The sequence below is a fragment of the Camelus dromedarius genome, chromosome 22, assembly GCF_036321535.1.
Source record: "Camelus dromedarius isolate mCamDro1 chromosome 22, mCamDro1.pat, whole genome shotgun sequence".
NCBI classification, from domain to species: domain Eukaryota; kingdom Metazoa; phylum Chordata; class Mammalia; order Artiodactyla; family Camelidae; genus Camelus; species Camelus dromedarius.
In genome coordinates, this window is record NC_087457.1 from 12,289,776 (window position 1) to 12,303,042 (window position 13,267).

Below are 13,267 nucleotides of genomic sequence, written 5' to 3' on the forward strand. Positions count from 1 at the left end.
TTATGGGGCCATAAAAATCCATTTAGGCACTCTCAGTGTCTTGCTTTAAATTAACTCATGCAACAGAAGAAAACAAAATAAAATCAAGTGAAATTTCTCCTCAGAAAAAATTGAGTTTTAGCTACCACTACCATTGAGGGAGGCAAAAATTATTACGTAAAACATTTTTTTGCAAAACGTCAGCCATCAACCAGAAAATTTTTAAGAAGGATGAAATTTTTTAATTTTTAAGTGAGGGTTTTGCTGTAAGTTTTGGGGATATATTTGTATTAAGTGATTATATAAGTTTAGGTTTTATTATGGTACCATGAAAATGCTGTGTAGAAAGAAGAAAATTTTTTTAAATATATAACAGAAATATCTCAAAGAAAGTTAAAAAAATCTATTACATCCATAGAATAAGAATTCAATTACATAAAAATGTTAAGGGGGATGAAAAAAAGAGCTATTAAACATTAAAGGTAAGATAGCAGAAATGAAAAATGCAATAAAAAGCTTAGAAGATAAATTTAAGGAAATGTCCCAGAAAGTAGAACAAAAGACAATGAAAAGAAAGGACACAAAAGATAAAATAAAAACAGAAAACAAGCACAAGAAACTCGATAGCAGAGTAAAAGAAATTCCAGAAGAAATGAAGAATAAAGATAAAAAGGATGAAATCATCTACCAAACAATTTGAGAAAAATTCCTAGAACCACAGGACATGAGTTTCAAGAATGAAATTACCCACTAAGAACACAGCACAATGAGTGATAACAGACCTACAACATCAGGAAATTTAGAAGCCTAGGAACCAAGAGAAGATCTACAAGTTTCCGGAGGAGAGAAAGAGAGAAAAAAAAAAAAAAAAGGCTACCACCACCTACAAGAGATCAAGAATCAGAATGGATTAAGGCTTCTCAACAGTAATTCTGGAAGTCAAGAGATAACAGCCAGGCCTTCAAAATTCTGAAGGAAAAAAGTTTTCAACCTAGAATTTTATACCCAGCAAACTAACGAGAAATTTACAAAACAAACTAGAAAGCACACCTCTGAAAGACTGAGTTACTGATGCCCTAGGATATTCAGAGGTCAAAGTGAGATCATTTTAAAATTCTGTTTCGAGTCTGTGAAACATATTTTCTGACATGTAAGAGGTGAAATCTTTTTCTTTCTATCTATCCTTTCACAAAAGGAAACTAGAAAACATGCCATACCAAAATGAGGAGGGAAACCCACGGAAGAGGAAGAAGAGTATGGGGTAAAGGTCACAGGGGGTCCAACACAGAGAGGTCTTACTGGCACACTGTCAGTTGTCTTATAGTATCAAAGTTTTCCTCATTGAAGTGAATGCTCAAAAACCTTAAGAGAATATGATTCTAATAAAAGGAAAAAAAGCAAAAATTATTATTCTGACCATGTCATTAATAGTATAAAAATAAAACTCACTTACAGAATTAGCTGTGCACTGTCATGTCTCCGACGTGTTATAAGAAACTTTTCCCTCCACTCTACAAAGCTCTTCAACACGTCACCAGCACCTCCATTTAGGCTGATCAGATTTCCATTTGTCCAGATCTCCAGTCCAACCAGCACAATTTGAATATTTAACATAATGTACATCTGGGAAGTAAACAGAAATAAAAATATATAAAATACATTAAAGAATATGAGAATAACTCAGGGGTATATATTTTATATAATTTAAAAAAATTAAAATTCTAATTCAAAAAGATATACACACTCCAATGTTCCTAGTAGCACTATTTACAATAGCCAAGACACAGAAGCAACCTAAGTGTTCATAAACAGATAAATGAATAAAGAAGATGTGGTATACATACACAGTGGAATGCTACTCAGCCATAAAAAAGAATGAAACTTTGCCATTTGCAACAACATGGATGGACTTGGAAGGTATTATGCCAAGTGAAATAAGCCAGACAGAGGAGGTCAAATACTGTATGGTATCATTTATATGTGGAATCTAAAAAATACAACAAACTAGTGAACATAACAAAAAAGAAGCAGACTCACAGATAGAGAACAAACTAGTGGTTACCAATGGGGAGAGAGAAGGATAGAGGGGCAATACAGGGGGAGGCGATTAAGAGGTACAAACTATTATGTATAAAGTAAGTTACAAGGATCTATTGCACAATACAGAGAATATAGCTAGTATTTTATAATAACTATAAATGGAGTATCACCTTCAAACATTGTGAATCCCTACATTTTACACCTGTAACATATAATACTGTACATTGACTATACGTCAATTAAAAAAAAAAACAACATAAAGAATATGAGAATATCTTTTAACTTATAATTAATACAACTATTTAAATTAAAAGCAGGACTCCTCTCCTCCAATAAAAAGTTCTCTCAATACAATGAGATTCTAATCTCTCAAGAGTCTCAGTTTCCTCATGCATAAGCAAAAGTAATAAAAGTTCAAAATTCTTTTTAATCTTCCTTTCGAAAATCTGACAAACTCTGGATATTTAAAGGTTGGGGTATTTTAGTTCCAAAATTTTCCATAAATGAATGCAAGCCAATTTATCGTCCATATTTAGCTCACCTAATGTAAATACTCATCCATTTCACTGCAGAAACATCAATAAGTTTGAGTACAAGGTGCTACCCCAAACTCCTATTGACGGTGTAATGTAATACAGAGTGAACCATATATCCTTCTTATGTAAAATTCAAATTACATATGCCCCAAAGGTTTCAGATAAAGGTTATGGAAATCGTATTTCTTTCACAGAGACAGTGTGAGGAATAAATGTTTTAATAAGTCTAAGGTACTCAGCTCCATTTCTAACCCATTATAAATACTCAATAGAATGCCATCGTCATCATCATCATTATTGTGCTTGGTATTCGTATTAGGGGAACAATTTAGAAATGAAATTGTAAGAATGTGTATTTAATTCTTCAGTATTTCACAATGAATGAATGAACTCCAAAGTCTCAAACCAAACCCCTCCCTCTCTCTCTCTGACTCAAATCCTTCCCTCCCTTCCTCTCTCCTTCTCTCTCTCTCTCTCTCACACACACACACACACACACACACACACATTGCCATATTATGGTTTCCGAGTAGGAGGCAGCCTTATTTAAAATAAGATTCTCTCAGTAAAAATTCAAAGATCTTTTCATAAATGCCAAAGTACCTTAGCCTCCCTAGAGAAATAAAATTCATATTTTATGGCAAGACAAGAAAACTTTAGGGGGAGGGTATAGCTCAGTGGTTAGAGGGCGTGCTTAACATGCACAAGGTCCAGGGTTCAATCTCCAGTACCTCCATTTAAACAAAGAAAGAAATAAACCAACCTAATTACAGCCCCACCCCAAAAAATTAAATAAATAAATTAAATTAAATTAAAAACTTTAAAAATTCTTCTCTGTCCTTTGGCCTCCTCTCTCCCCCAACTATGCATTGCATGTCTGCATCACGCATCCACCAAACCTCCCCCGTCGGCAAAAATACCTGCTCAATCACAAAAAGCAACATTCTCCTAGATCAACAAGATAATTCCTTAAAGATAACATTCCTTCTTGATCTCATAAGGCATCACATGACCCACCAGGATGACACTTAGCTTAGATCTGGATTCTGTAAACTGTCAACAATACATCATTTGACGTGCAGCCCTCTGTCTCAAAACACTTCTATAACTGTGTCTTGACTTCTAACTGGTGGAACAGTCCTCAGGGCTTTCTGAGATGCTCTTCTCAGGTTATGATCCTCAAATTCGGCCCGAATAAAATCTTCGATTTCTTTCTTAGATCAACTGATCAATTTTTCGCTGACTCGACTCTAAAGTAGATGCTAATTTGAAATTTCCTGTCTGTCTCAGAGACTCTCAACAATGACACTTTCCTTTTAAACATAAGAAAAGTTAGGGAACAAATTTAGAAAGCAGGTCCCTGAAAAACTGAGTTACTTAGGCTCTAGAATAATCAGAGCTCAAAATGAAACAACTCTGAAGTGCTGTTCGGAGCCTGTGAAAGGGGAGGACAGAATAGTCCCTGTTGATAGAAAATCCGACTTACGCTGTCCAGGCAGTTTGCCAAACGAATCATCTCTGCTCGCACTGCAGTCTGGTTTCTTCCCATCGTGTCATACTGAAAATCAAAGAAGGCAAATCATTATCACCAAAGTAATTTAAGAAAAAAAAAATCTATATTCTCTTATAATGAAGAATCCAAATATTCCCTCTGAACCAAAAATTGAAGCATTTAAACATTCTCCTGCATTTCAAACGAATACGTCTAAAGGGTACATTTTATGACAAGTAGAAATAAAAGAAAAACAGGTACATATGTGAAGTGAATCCTAATGAAAAAGCATTGAAACTTTAATTTTCTCCAAATTAGTACAATTTTAAAATGAGTTTTGCTCTTAATGGTCTTTTTATTCATTTTAATGCAAAAACATTTTCAAGCATTTCACAGAGGTAGTTTAAAACAATCAAAACACTTAAAGGAATAAAAGACGATCTAAAAGATTTCCTGATCCTTTCACCTCCGAGGCCAAAGACATTACCAATAACCCATTTCTAAACTCTGGGCTAAATTAATAATCAGAGATTAGCCACTGTTCACTAGTGGAAACATTATACATAGATAGATATATAGAGTTATATGAAATTTTAACCATTTAAACCAAAGAATTGATATGACATTCATTTCTTTGAGAACTAGCTAAATCCAAATGTCTATTTTAACATTATTTTAAAACAACCAATTTAATAACTAATTACAAGAAAAGTTTTAAAAGAATGAGTGGTTTTTCCCTGTGATAAGGGCATTCATGCCAGAATATATCAGATTTTTTCAATTAGGCATTTTACCATGATTCTCCTAATCAAGAAAAAAACATTTTAATACATTTGACAAGCTTTGATTAGAACAGAGCCATTTTTATTTTGAATCATTTTTCTACCTATCTGGAGAGAGTAATAAAGAAAAACATTCCAAATCTCTATTTTTGTCACTTGTGCACAACATTCTACAGGAACTTTCCATTCATCATTTGGGACAGAGTTCATGCTTGTTAACACTGCCTTATGCGTCTTCCTTCCACACTTGAGGGTAATGAACCTACTATGAACAAATCTGAATGTATATCTACTTCTTAAAAATATGAATTTTTTTTCTTACCTCCATAGAATAAGGGATTTTTCTAAATCATAAAAATCCTCAAAACTTCCTCTTACAGCTTACCAGAAAGGAATTGTCAACCAAGTTACATTTCTGCAAACAACTTTTCATACAACCAACCAAGTTGGCAGTAATTTTGTGAGACAAAACATTTTAAATAATCTATTGGTAAAATTATACGGTGGCTATATCTAAAATTGATCATTCTGAAAATGCTGAGATAGAGACGTTATTCTTAGTTAAGTAAAGCACAACTTTTATGTTGATGAATAAGGAAAACGCCCTGGTGTTGTCCCATAGAGTGAAAGTGACAATAAATGCTGAGAACCATTCTCCTCCATTCCCCTCTAAAGCACTCCAGGAATGGAGGTTTCCCATCTCTTAAAGTAAATTATCGGTTATCCCAGATCCTTTCCACAGAGCAGGCTAAGAGGGTTCATTAGAAGCTAAGATGCAATAAATCAATAACTGGAAAAAAAAAAAAAAAGTGAAGTCCCGGTTAGCCGAAATTCTAGCAAACAAAGCATTTTATACGGCAAGAAAGCAATATCTGATTAACTGGGTTTATTACCCCAGTCCTTTAAATTAATCTGAAAAGGTCTCCACATCCTGAGAAAGCAGTACAGTTGCACTTAACAACTTCAGCAGGTGCCAATCACCCGAAAGGACAGGAAAAATAAAACAAAGTCACTAGTGAAAAATACAGGTAGACGTAAACTCATTTGCTACATTCAGCTTCTGGAGGTTATTATGAATATTAAGTATGTTTATAGGAAAAAAAAGTTAATTTTAGTTTTCAAATTACATTTAAGAAAAATCAATACAGATACACAATATTGCGTATTTCCTTCATGGGATGCTCACTTCTCGTCTGCTTTTCATGAAAAAGAAAAAAAAACTGTCACCGATCCTACCTTTTCCTTGTCTACAACAATGAGCAGCTCCACGTAGCGGGTCTGGGGCAGGACAGCTCTTCTTCTCTGTCAAAAACACAAACAACATAAAGGCAAAAAAAAAAGGTATAAGTCTATACGTTCCTCATACACAATGATCTTACCTTAACGTCTAGTCATTTATTTCATGCCTGCTAAGAGCTTCAGAACATGATTTTACTTAACACGTCCTAAATCAATAAAGCCAAAAACACGCTTTTTTTTAAGTGATTATCTATCATCTGTACTGATCTGAGAAAAATTCTAGTTAAAGATAATACGAGTTATTCAAGTTTCCAAAGCAGAATTACTGATTTTCTAACATCAGAACTACATACACACACACACACACACACACACATTTCAATAGGAAACCCCCTACTTTGCTGAGAGTGAGAGAAAAAACACCTACTAGTCCCTGAGAGCAGAAGGGCAGACAAGATTTGCCATTTAATTTGTTTGTTCTTGTCTTTCATTTACTTTTCCCCCTCTAGTTCTATTAAATTATAATTGACACCGACATACTGTCCACTTTTAAAAAATGACTAGTTTTGTGATATTATAGAAACTTATATAAAATTTAGAATGAGCTAAAATTTCAATGTTTTCCAATGATTAAAGTTTTAACAGTCCAATCGCCAAAAGAATGAACAGCGGGAGAGACAATGAAAATAATGCCATAAACTAGTATGAGTTAGTGACAACAGACTGGAAGGGCCACACATCTCTCCCAACCCGGCAACATCATCTCATGTTGCAGAAAGCCGCCTTCCTGCAGCCGAGGTTGCTCTAGCCCTAGAAATGGTTCAGTCTAAGAGATCCCTGTGTGGAGAAAGCCACGGAATCCAAAAGAAGCCTCAGCACATGAAAATGAAAATACGTACGCACATGCATGACTGGGACATTGTGCTGTACACCAGAGAACGACACGTAACTGACTCAACTTCAATTAAAATTAATTAATTAATTAAAAATTAAAAAAAATAAAAAACTACATGAATGCACGTAAAATTATGACTGTATTCAATGTAATTTAAAAGAGAGAGAAGAAAAAAAGCAGCAGCAGCCTCAAAACAGGGATACAAGTGTCCCTGAAAGACATCTGAGGTCACTGAAGCCCTAAAAACCCAATCTCCCTCTCTCTGTTGAGCTCAGTTTAGAGCTCCAGAACCATCATTCCAGTTTGTGTAAAAGGAATCCACGTTTAAAAAAAAACAAAAAACTCCACTGCTCTCTAGTATGCAGCTATGACAAAAAGAAATAGGATTAGTGTTTAAGATTTAAGCCCTAGTTTTCAGAACACAGAAGCCCGACTGCACGCAACTTGGTGGTGGGAACTGCATGCTGCCCATCTTTTTACCCACTGGTACCCACCACAATGTCTGGCACACAGTTGGCAAAAGCACAGTCATGACAGGTATTGGTTTAATGCACAAACACACGATTATTCGAAACTTTAGTCTGAGCCATGAAGAAAAACATTATCTCCTTACTCGAAGTAGCTGAGTGATGTGATGAGGCTGGCCTTCTTCATCCCACGTGATTTCTTCCTCTACATCCTTGCCGGAAACCCCGCACTTCAGAGGCTCTTTGTGGACATTGTCCATTCGATACAAGATGTGCTCAAAACGAGAGCTGTTTTGCAAGGGCTCGATTCCATAACTCACATTCTCGATATGCAGCAATCCTCTAGTGTCATGTGACACATTCCCAATTTTTGAGAAGGAAAAGAAGATGAAAAACAACAACAAAAAAATACACAGGAAAAAGGAATCAGAAAACCTGAATTCAAGTCCTAGTTCTCAACGTAAGTAAGACATGATAGCAGGGTACTGAGAAAAACAGAGAGGTCTTAGAGTTAAGCAGATCTAAATTTATAGCTCAGGGCCGCTACTTCCTTGCATCACTGCCTGAAAGTTACTTAACCTCTGGGAAGGACCACTGTATAACGAAAGGCAATTCAGAATAATGGCTAAAAGCATGGAGTCTGGAGCCAGAGGACCAGAGTTCGAATCCCAAATGTTTCCTGCTAACCATAGGACTCTCCCCAAATTATTTAACTTCTGCCTTAACCTTCTCCATGGGGCTATTCTGAAAACTAAGTTATCTAATAGGCACAAAACACTTAGAACATTGCTTGGTACATAGTACCTATTCTATAAGCATCATTACTTAAATGGAGAAAATTACAGGCTTCATAGATAGTTGGTTTGAGAATTAAAAGTAATATTTATTCGTTCCATCAATCATGCAACCAGTCAACTACCCCAGTGTCATACTGCCAGGGCCTTAATAACTTTAATTTTAATATTGCTCTCACTTCACTTGATATATGATAAAAATATGGGGAAAAAATGAGCCCCTCTTCATGGTCATTATGAGACTTAAATGAAAGAATACTTGTGAAAATATTCTAAAACTAAGGGGTCACAGAAATTTAAAGTACGCTTTACTTTAAATAGTAAAACTTACTTAGCAGTCTCAAAAAATGAAATTTTTTCTTTATCTTTTAAAATTCATCAACTGTAGTATCATCCTAAATAAACATGCCAAGAATGGTATCTGAGCCGTAGCTCTAAATTAGATCCTCAGAGACATCAAAGTAAAATCTACATTTACGCCCCACCAAATGACTTGATTTGGAGATAGAGATAAGTAAATGGGAAAGAAGGGAACAGGAAAAAAAAAAAAAACTGATAAAGAATATTCCTTACCTGAGTCCAGAACAGTCAGTAAGAGCGATGGATGAATCATAGATTCCTTCCACATATCCGCGATAATGGCAATGATTCTATAATGATAAAAACTGTATTACCTTCAAATACTGTTGGGCTGCTGAACATCATCACAGAAACTGCAGAATCAACAAAACTATTTAAAGTCACTAAACTGAAAATTTTATTTGCATCATCGGCATCTCATAATAACACCCGGCATTCTTTGGTCTATCTTCAGACTGTCCGCCATCACCCTGCAGCTACACAAATATTTAGGCAGAATTCCAGAGGATACTGAGTACAAACAGCTCTACCCCCCAATAACCTTTAAACCTAGAAGCAGATCAAGATAGCGTTACATCATGTTTAACATTTTAAATCACAGGCAATTCAAGACACAACAGCCAACTGAAATCGGATACAGAAGAGGACCTTGTGACAGGCCAATGATGCCAAGAGAAAAAAATTTCAGTTACTGCAAAAAAAGGGACTTTGATCAGGTGATTTTTCTTTTCTTCCTATAGGTATATTGATTATATTATTATTTAGTTATACATTTAGCCATCTTTAAAAACTAAAGAGCTTTTATCCTTAATCTTGAGCAAGACATTGACCAGTGGATATACAAGCATATCACTTACGAATATCAGGCTTTTTGTGCATACAATGAGGTTTTTATCATCTTTAAAGTAATTACAAAACACCAAAAAAAGAAGCCAAGGGGAGTGGGAGGAAGGGGAGGACGTCACGACACATCACCAGGCCTCAGTAATTAAAACAGTATGGTACTGGTGGTGCATTATTGAGAGACCAACCAGCGGGGCAGAATACAGGTTTCAAAACAGACTGAAATACATATGGAACTTAACAGGATAAAAGTGGCATCTCAAATCACCGAGGCAAAGATGCACTTTTTAATAAGCGGTGCTCAGTCCACAATAACAGAGTCGGGAATCAAGTCCAAGCAGTGTGTGTCACCAAAATCCAGGCCAAGAAACCTCTCCAAAAGGAAAAAAAAAGCCTTTTTAAGATCACTGCTTTTGTGGAGTGGCATAAATTATGTGATCTTTGGTCTCATGCTGTAATAACCTTCAGATGGATGGCTGGCTGGATGGATGAATGGATTATGTGTGGTCTGGTTTATGCTATCACGTACATTTAAGCTCCTCTAACTCTTCTGCTATTAAAAAATGGACAAACAAAATACTACGATAAAGGAATTAGAAAATGGCCCAGAAAAATGATAGGTTTAAGTCAGCATTTCCTTGTTTTTTTAAAGTACAAATAATTAATCTAAAATAAATGTTTTGCCTTCTATTTATTTGAAGAGTGCTGCAAAAGTGCATAACTCACATAAACAATTCCAGCTAGCAAAGCTTTACAAAGCTCAGGGGAAAAATAATACATGTTTAATGAAAACAAAGACTTCTTAAGAAAACTACAGCAAAAGAAAATAATATATAATACCTAACTGCCAAAAAAGACTGTAAGACACTCTTTCCAAATAAAACTAGAAATGTCGACGCTCTAATTAAATAACACATAAAGCCAAATTTGACATCTGTCAATTATTTCAAGTATTCCTGGCTAGTTTTGTCCTCAAGACTGCTCTATTCTCTGATGCAAAGAGGACCATACTTCTCTAGAAAAGAACTGTTTTTAGCAAAAAATTAGAATACATAATCGCAAACAAGTTGTTTGTTCTTTACTAAGTACTAACGGCAAATCTAATGGTTAAATGAGAAAGATGTGCATTCAGAGGTATTAACTTTTAGTAAAAAATAAACAGAAATAAAAAATAAATCAAACTTTTCCCCCTTATAATCAGTAAGGATTATCATTAAATAGAAGATTATTTTCCTGTTCTGTAAAAGAACACTTGACTACAGAGTACCAGGAGAGCTGTAAGGTACAGTTTAATCTACAGAAATGCACTCACCACTTCTACCCCAGGACAATTCCGTATGTTATAACATCAGAGGTGGCCCTTGGGGGTAGACCAAGGTAACAGTCCTAAGCACCTTTAGAAGAGAACTTACTTTAAAATTATAACTGTTTCAAATTCTGCTATAGGATCAAGAGGAAAATGTATTACCTGTGTATTAGGGTAGTCAGCAATCAGAGCCCCTTCCTCGTTGTAGGTATAAACTACAAAATCTTTGGGCAAAAGGTCTCTGCAAGAGGAATAAAACACAACATTTAAAATTATTTTATCTACTTACAACTAAGAACACAACTCATAAGGCATTACTCCTCAGAAAGATGTGCAGGAATAAAAACATTTACCTGATAAACTATTAAAGAAGGAGCTATCATAGAACTAAAAGCTCATAAACGGACTGGCATCTGAAATCACATGCACTGCTCCATCATAAAGAATAGTTAGGCTGCACATTTGTTCTCATGGTTATAAAATGCTGGTTGCAAAAAAATACACGTAACATCCTAAAAGTTTTCTGAGACATCTCATAGAGAAAGTATAAATTAGGTTATATAGCACATCATCTTTCTAAAAGAAAATAAATTATTTTACTCTTTTAAATGTCCTATATAAAGAAACAGCACTCATTCCCTTCACCGCCTAAGTACAGGGGCAAAATCCGTGTCAGCTGTCAGAGGAAACAATTACTGCTGATTCCTGAAGCTTCCTGCCATGTTAAGGGAGATGGATGGTGTGAACTTCATGTGTAAAGACAGGGTTAGCTCTGTTAGAGAAAAATATACCCAATGACGCTTGTTGAAGATGGTAAGGCAGACTTTATCACTGAGATATGTATAGGGACCACTTCAAAGGGATTTTACAGGGGGATGGGGAGAAAAAGCCGGCTCAGCTCCAAATACAGCATGGCCAAGTGGGAACTGAAAGCCAAGAACAGGGTGAGTGTCACTGGATGAAAAATTACTAAGAGGAAACATCAGAGGTGAGGGACATCCTGTCTAAACCAACCAGACAGATTCTTGCTGAAGACAGGCCAGCGTTATCAGACATCACTGCAGGGGGTGGGGGTGGCAGGGGGAGGGGATAATGAACCTGATCAGACATCCAGAGTGATCAGATATGTGAGGAGGGGTAGAGGGCCTTGCTGAAACTAGATTTTACAGCAAAGCGCACTGATGGACCTAGGAGAAGATTCAGAAACCTGACTAAAGTTTGCTCAAGCAAAGAGTCTTTGTCTCCCCTCTTGTTCAAGAAAAGAAGAGACATTCTTCTTTCCTCTGAGTAACACAAGCCCATTTCCTCATTCAGTTGTCTTTTGTTCATTACAGACCAGTTGAATCATTTATTGGAACTTGGTAGTAGAGGATATTTGCTGGGTGGTGCCAGCAGTCAGGAATCTAATGAGGGGAGTTGCTATGAAAATAAAAGAAAAACAAAGATTAACAGACAGAAATCCAGTTTCTGAGTCGAGTGGGCAGCGGTCAGGATTTTTCAGACCTGAGTTTGGAGCATCTTCAGATGGCAGAGTGAGGATGGTGCTGACCATCTGACAAATCTTCCTGGTTTGCAGTTTGAATGTCTCTGGCAATAGCATGAGATATTCTGATGAACTTCCTGAGTGCTCCAGACAGCAGGAAGTATGAAGGCTGCTCATATGTGATCTGTTGTAATAATTTTTTTGAAGTTTCTATCAGGTCTTCCAGCTGCGGTCTGCAGAGCTTCAGGATAAGGACAGTTTTAGCTCTCAATGATTCCAAGTCAGAAATGATAAAAATTGGAATTGCTAATTTAGAGAGTTGCAGCCTGATACTGGAGAAAACCAGAAGAATTCGGGATTTGAGAAAGCTGGCAAAATGTTCAAGATGCAAGGATCAAGGGGTGTTCATTATAGTTTTCTATCGGAACAAAAAACATTCTCTCTACAGCCACCCCCATTTCTGTGAAAGATAATCAAACTAACACTAATTTGTTCGCAAAAAGTAAGTCTGGTCTCATTAAACTTGGCCTGGTTATTTACATTAAGCGCAGCAAAAACGGTGATTGACCACACAGGTCCTTGTCTGAGTTTGCTTTGCTGGGACATTTCATAAGGAATCTGACTGTACTCTGAAAAGCTTCTCAAGGCTAAGAAGCCAAGTCAAGCACTCACCACTAGATTTTGCCTGAAATATCTAAAGATTTGGGTGAATTCCTCTCTTCTCGAGATCCCCAAAATATCTTGAGGTTCCTGGGCCTGCCAGAAATGACCTTCCTGACTCACCTGTAAGGCAGGAAACCCTCTAAGCCTGGTTTTCCCAAGGGAAGCTGTATAAACATTTAAGTTGCCTCCTTAAAAATCAACCTTAGTTCCTTAAAGCTATCTAATCATATCTTATTCGATACATCATTCTCAAATATGACATTCCTATCAAAGCCATGGTAATAAAACCAAGGTTTCCAATTGTTTCTCATTACAAGGAGAACAGATTTTTATTGAACTTATGCAAATAACTATATTGCCATGAAAATAAGATGTGTTTAACACATCG

At 36.0% G+C, this 13,267-nt stretch overlaps 1 protein-coding gene across 1 annotated transcript in view; it reads right to left on the reverse strand.

The window, feature by feature from the left end:
- The window catches only part of ADAM9 (ADAM metallopeptidase domain 9), a 71,320-nt gene that overhangs the window by 41,188 nt on the left and 16,865 nt on the right, over window positions 1–13,267 (reverse strand). Inside the window, exons 4-9 of the mRNA XM_031440068.2 lie at window positions 10,896–10,974; window positions 8,798–8,874; window positions 7,577–7,772; window positions 6,066–6,131; window positions 4,042–4,113; window positions 1,433–1,602 (exon numbers count right to left, since the gene is read on the reverse strand). Of these exons, the coding sequence (XP_031295928.1) occupies window positions 1,433–1,602; window positions 4,042–4,113; window positions 6,066–6,131; window positions 7,577–7,772; window positions 8,798–8,874; window positions 10,896–10,974 (660 nt within the window). The remainder of the gene's footprint in view (window positions 1–1,432; window positions 1,603–4,041; window positions 4,114–6,065; window positions 6,132–7,576; window positions 7,773–8,797; window positions 8,875–10,895; window positions 10,975–13,267) is intronic.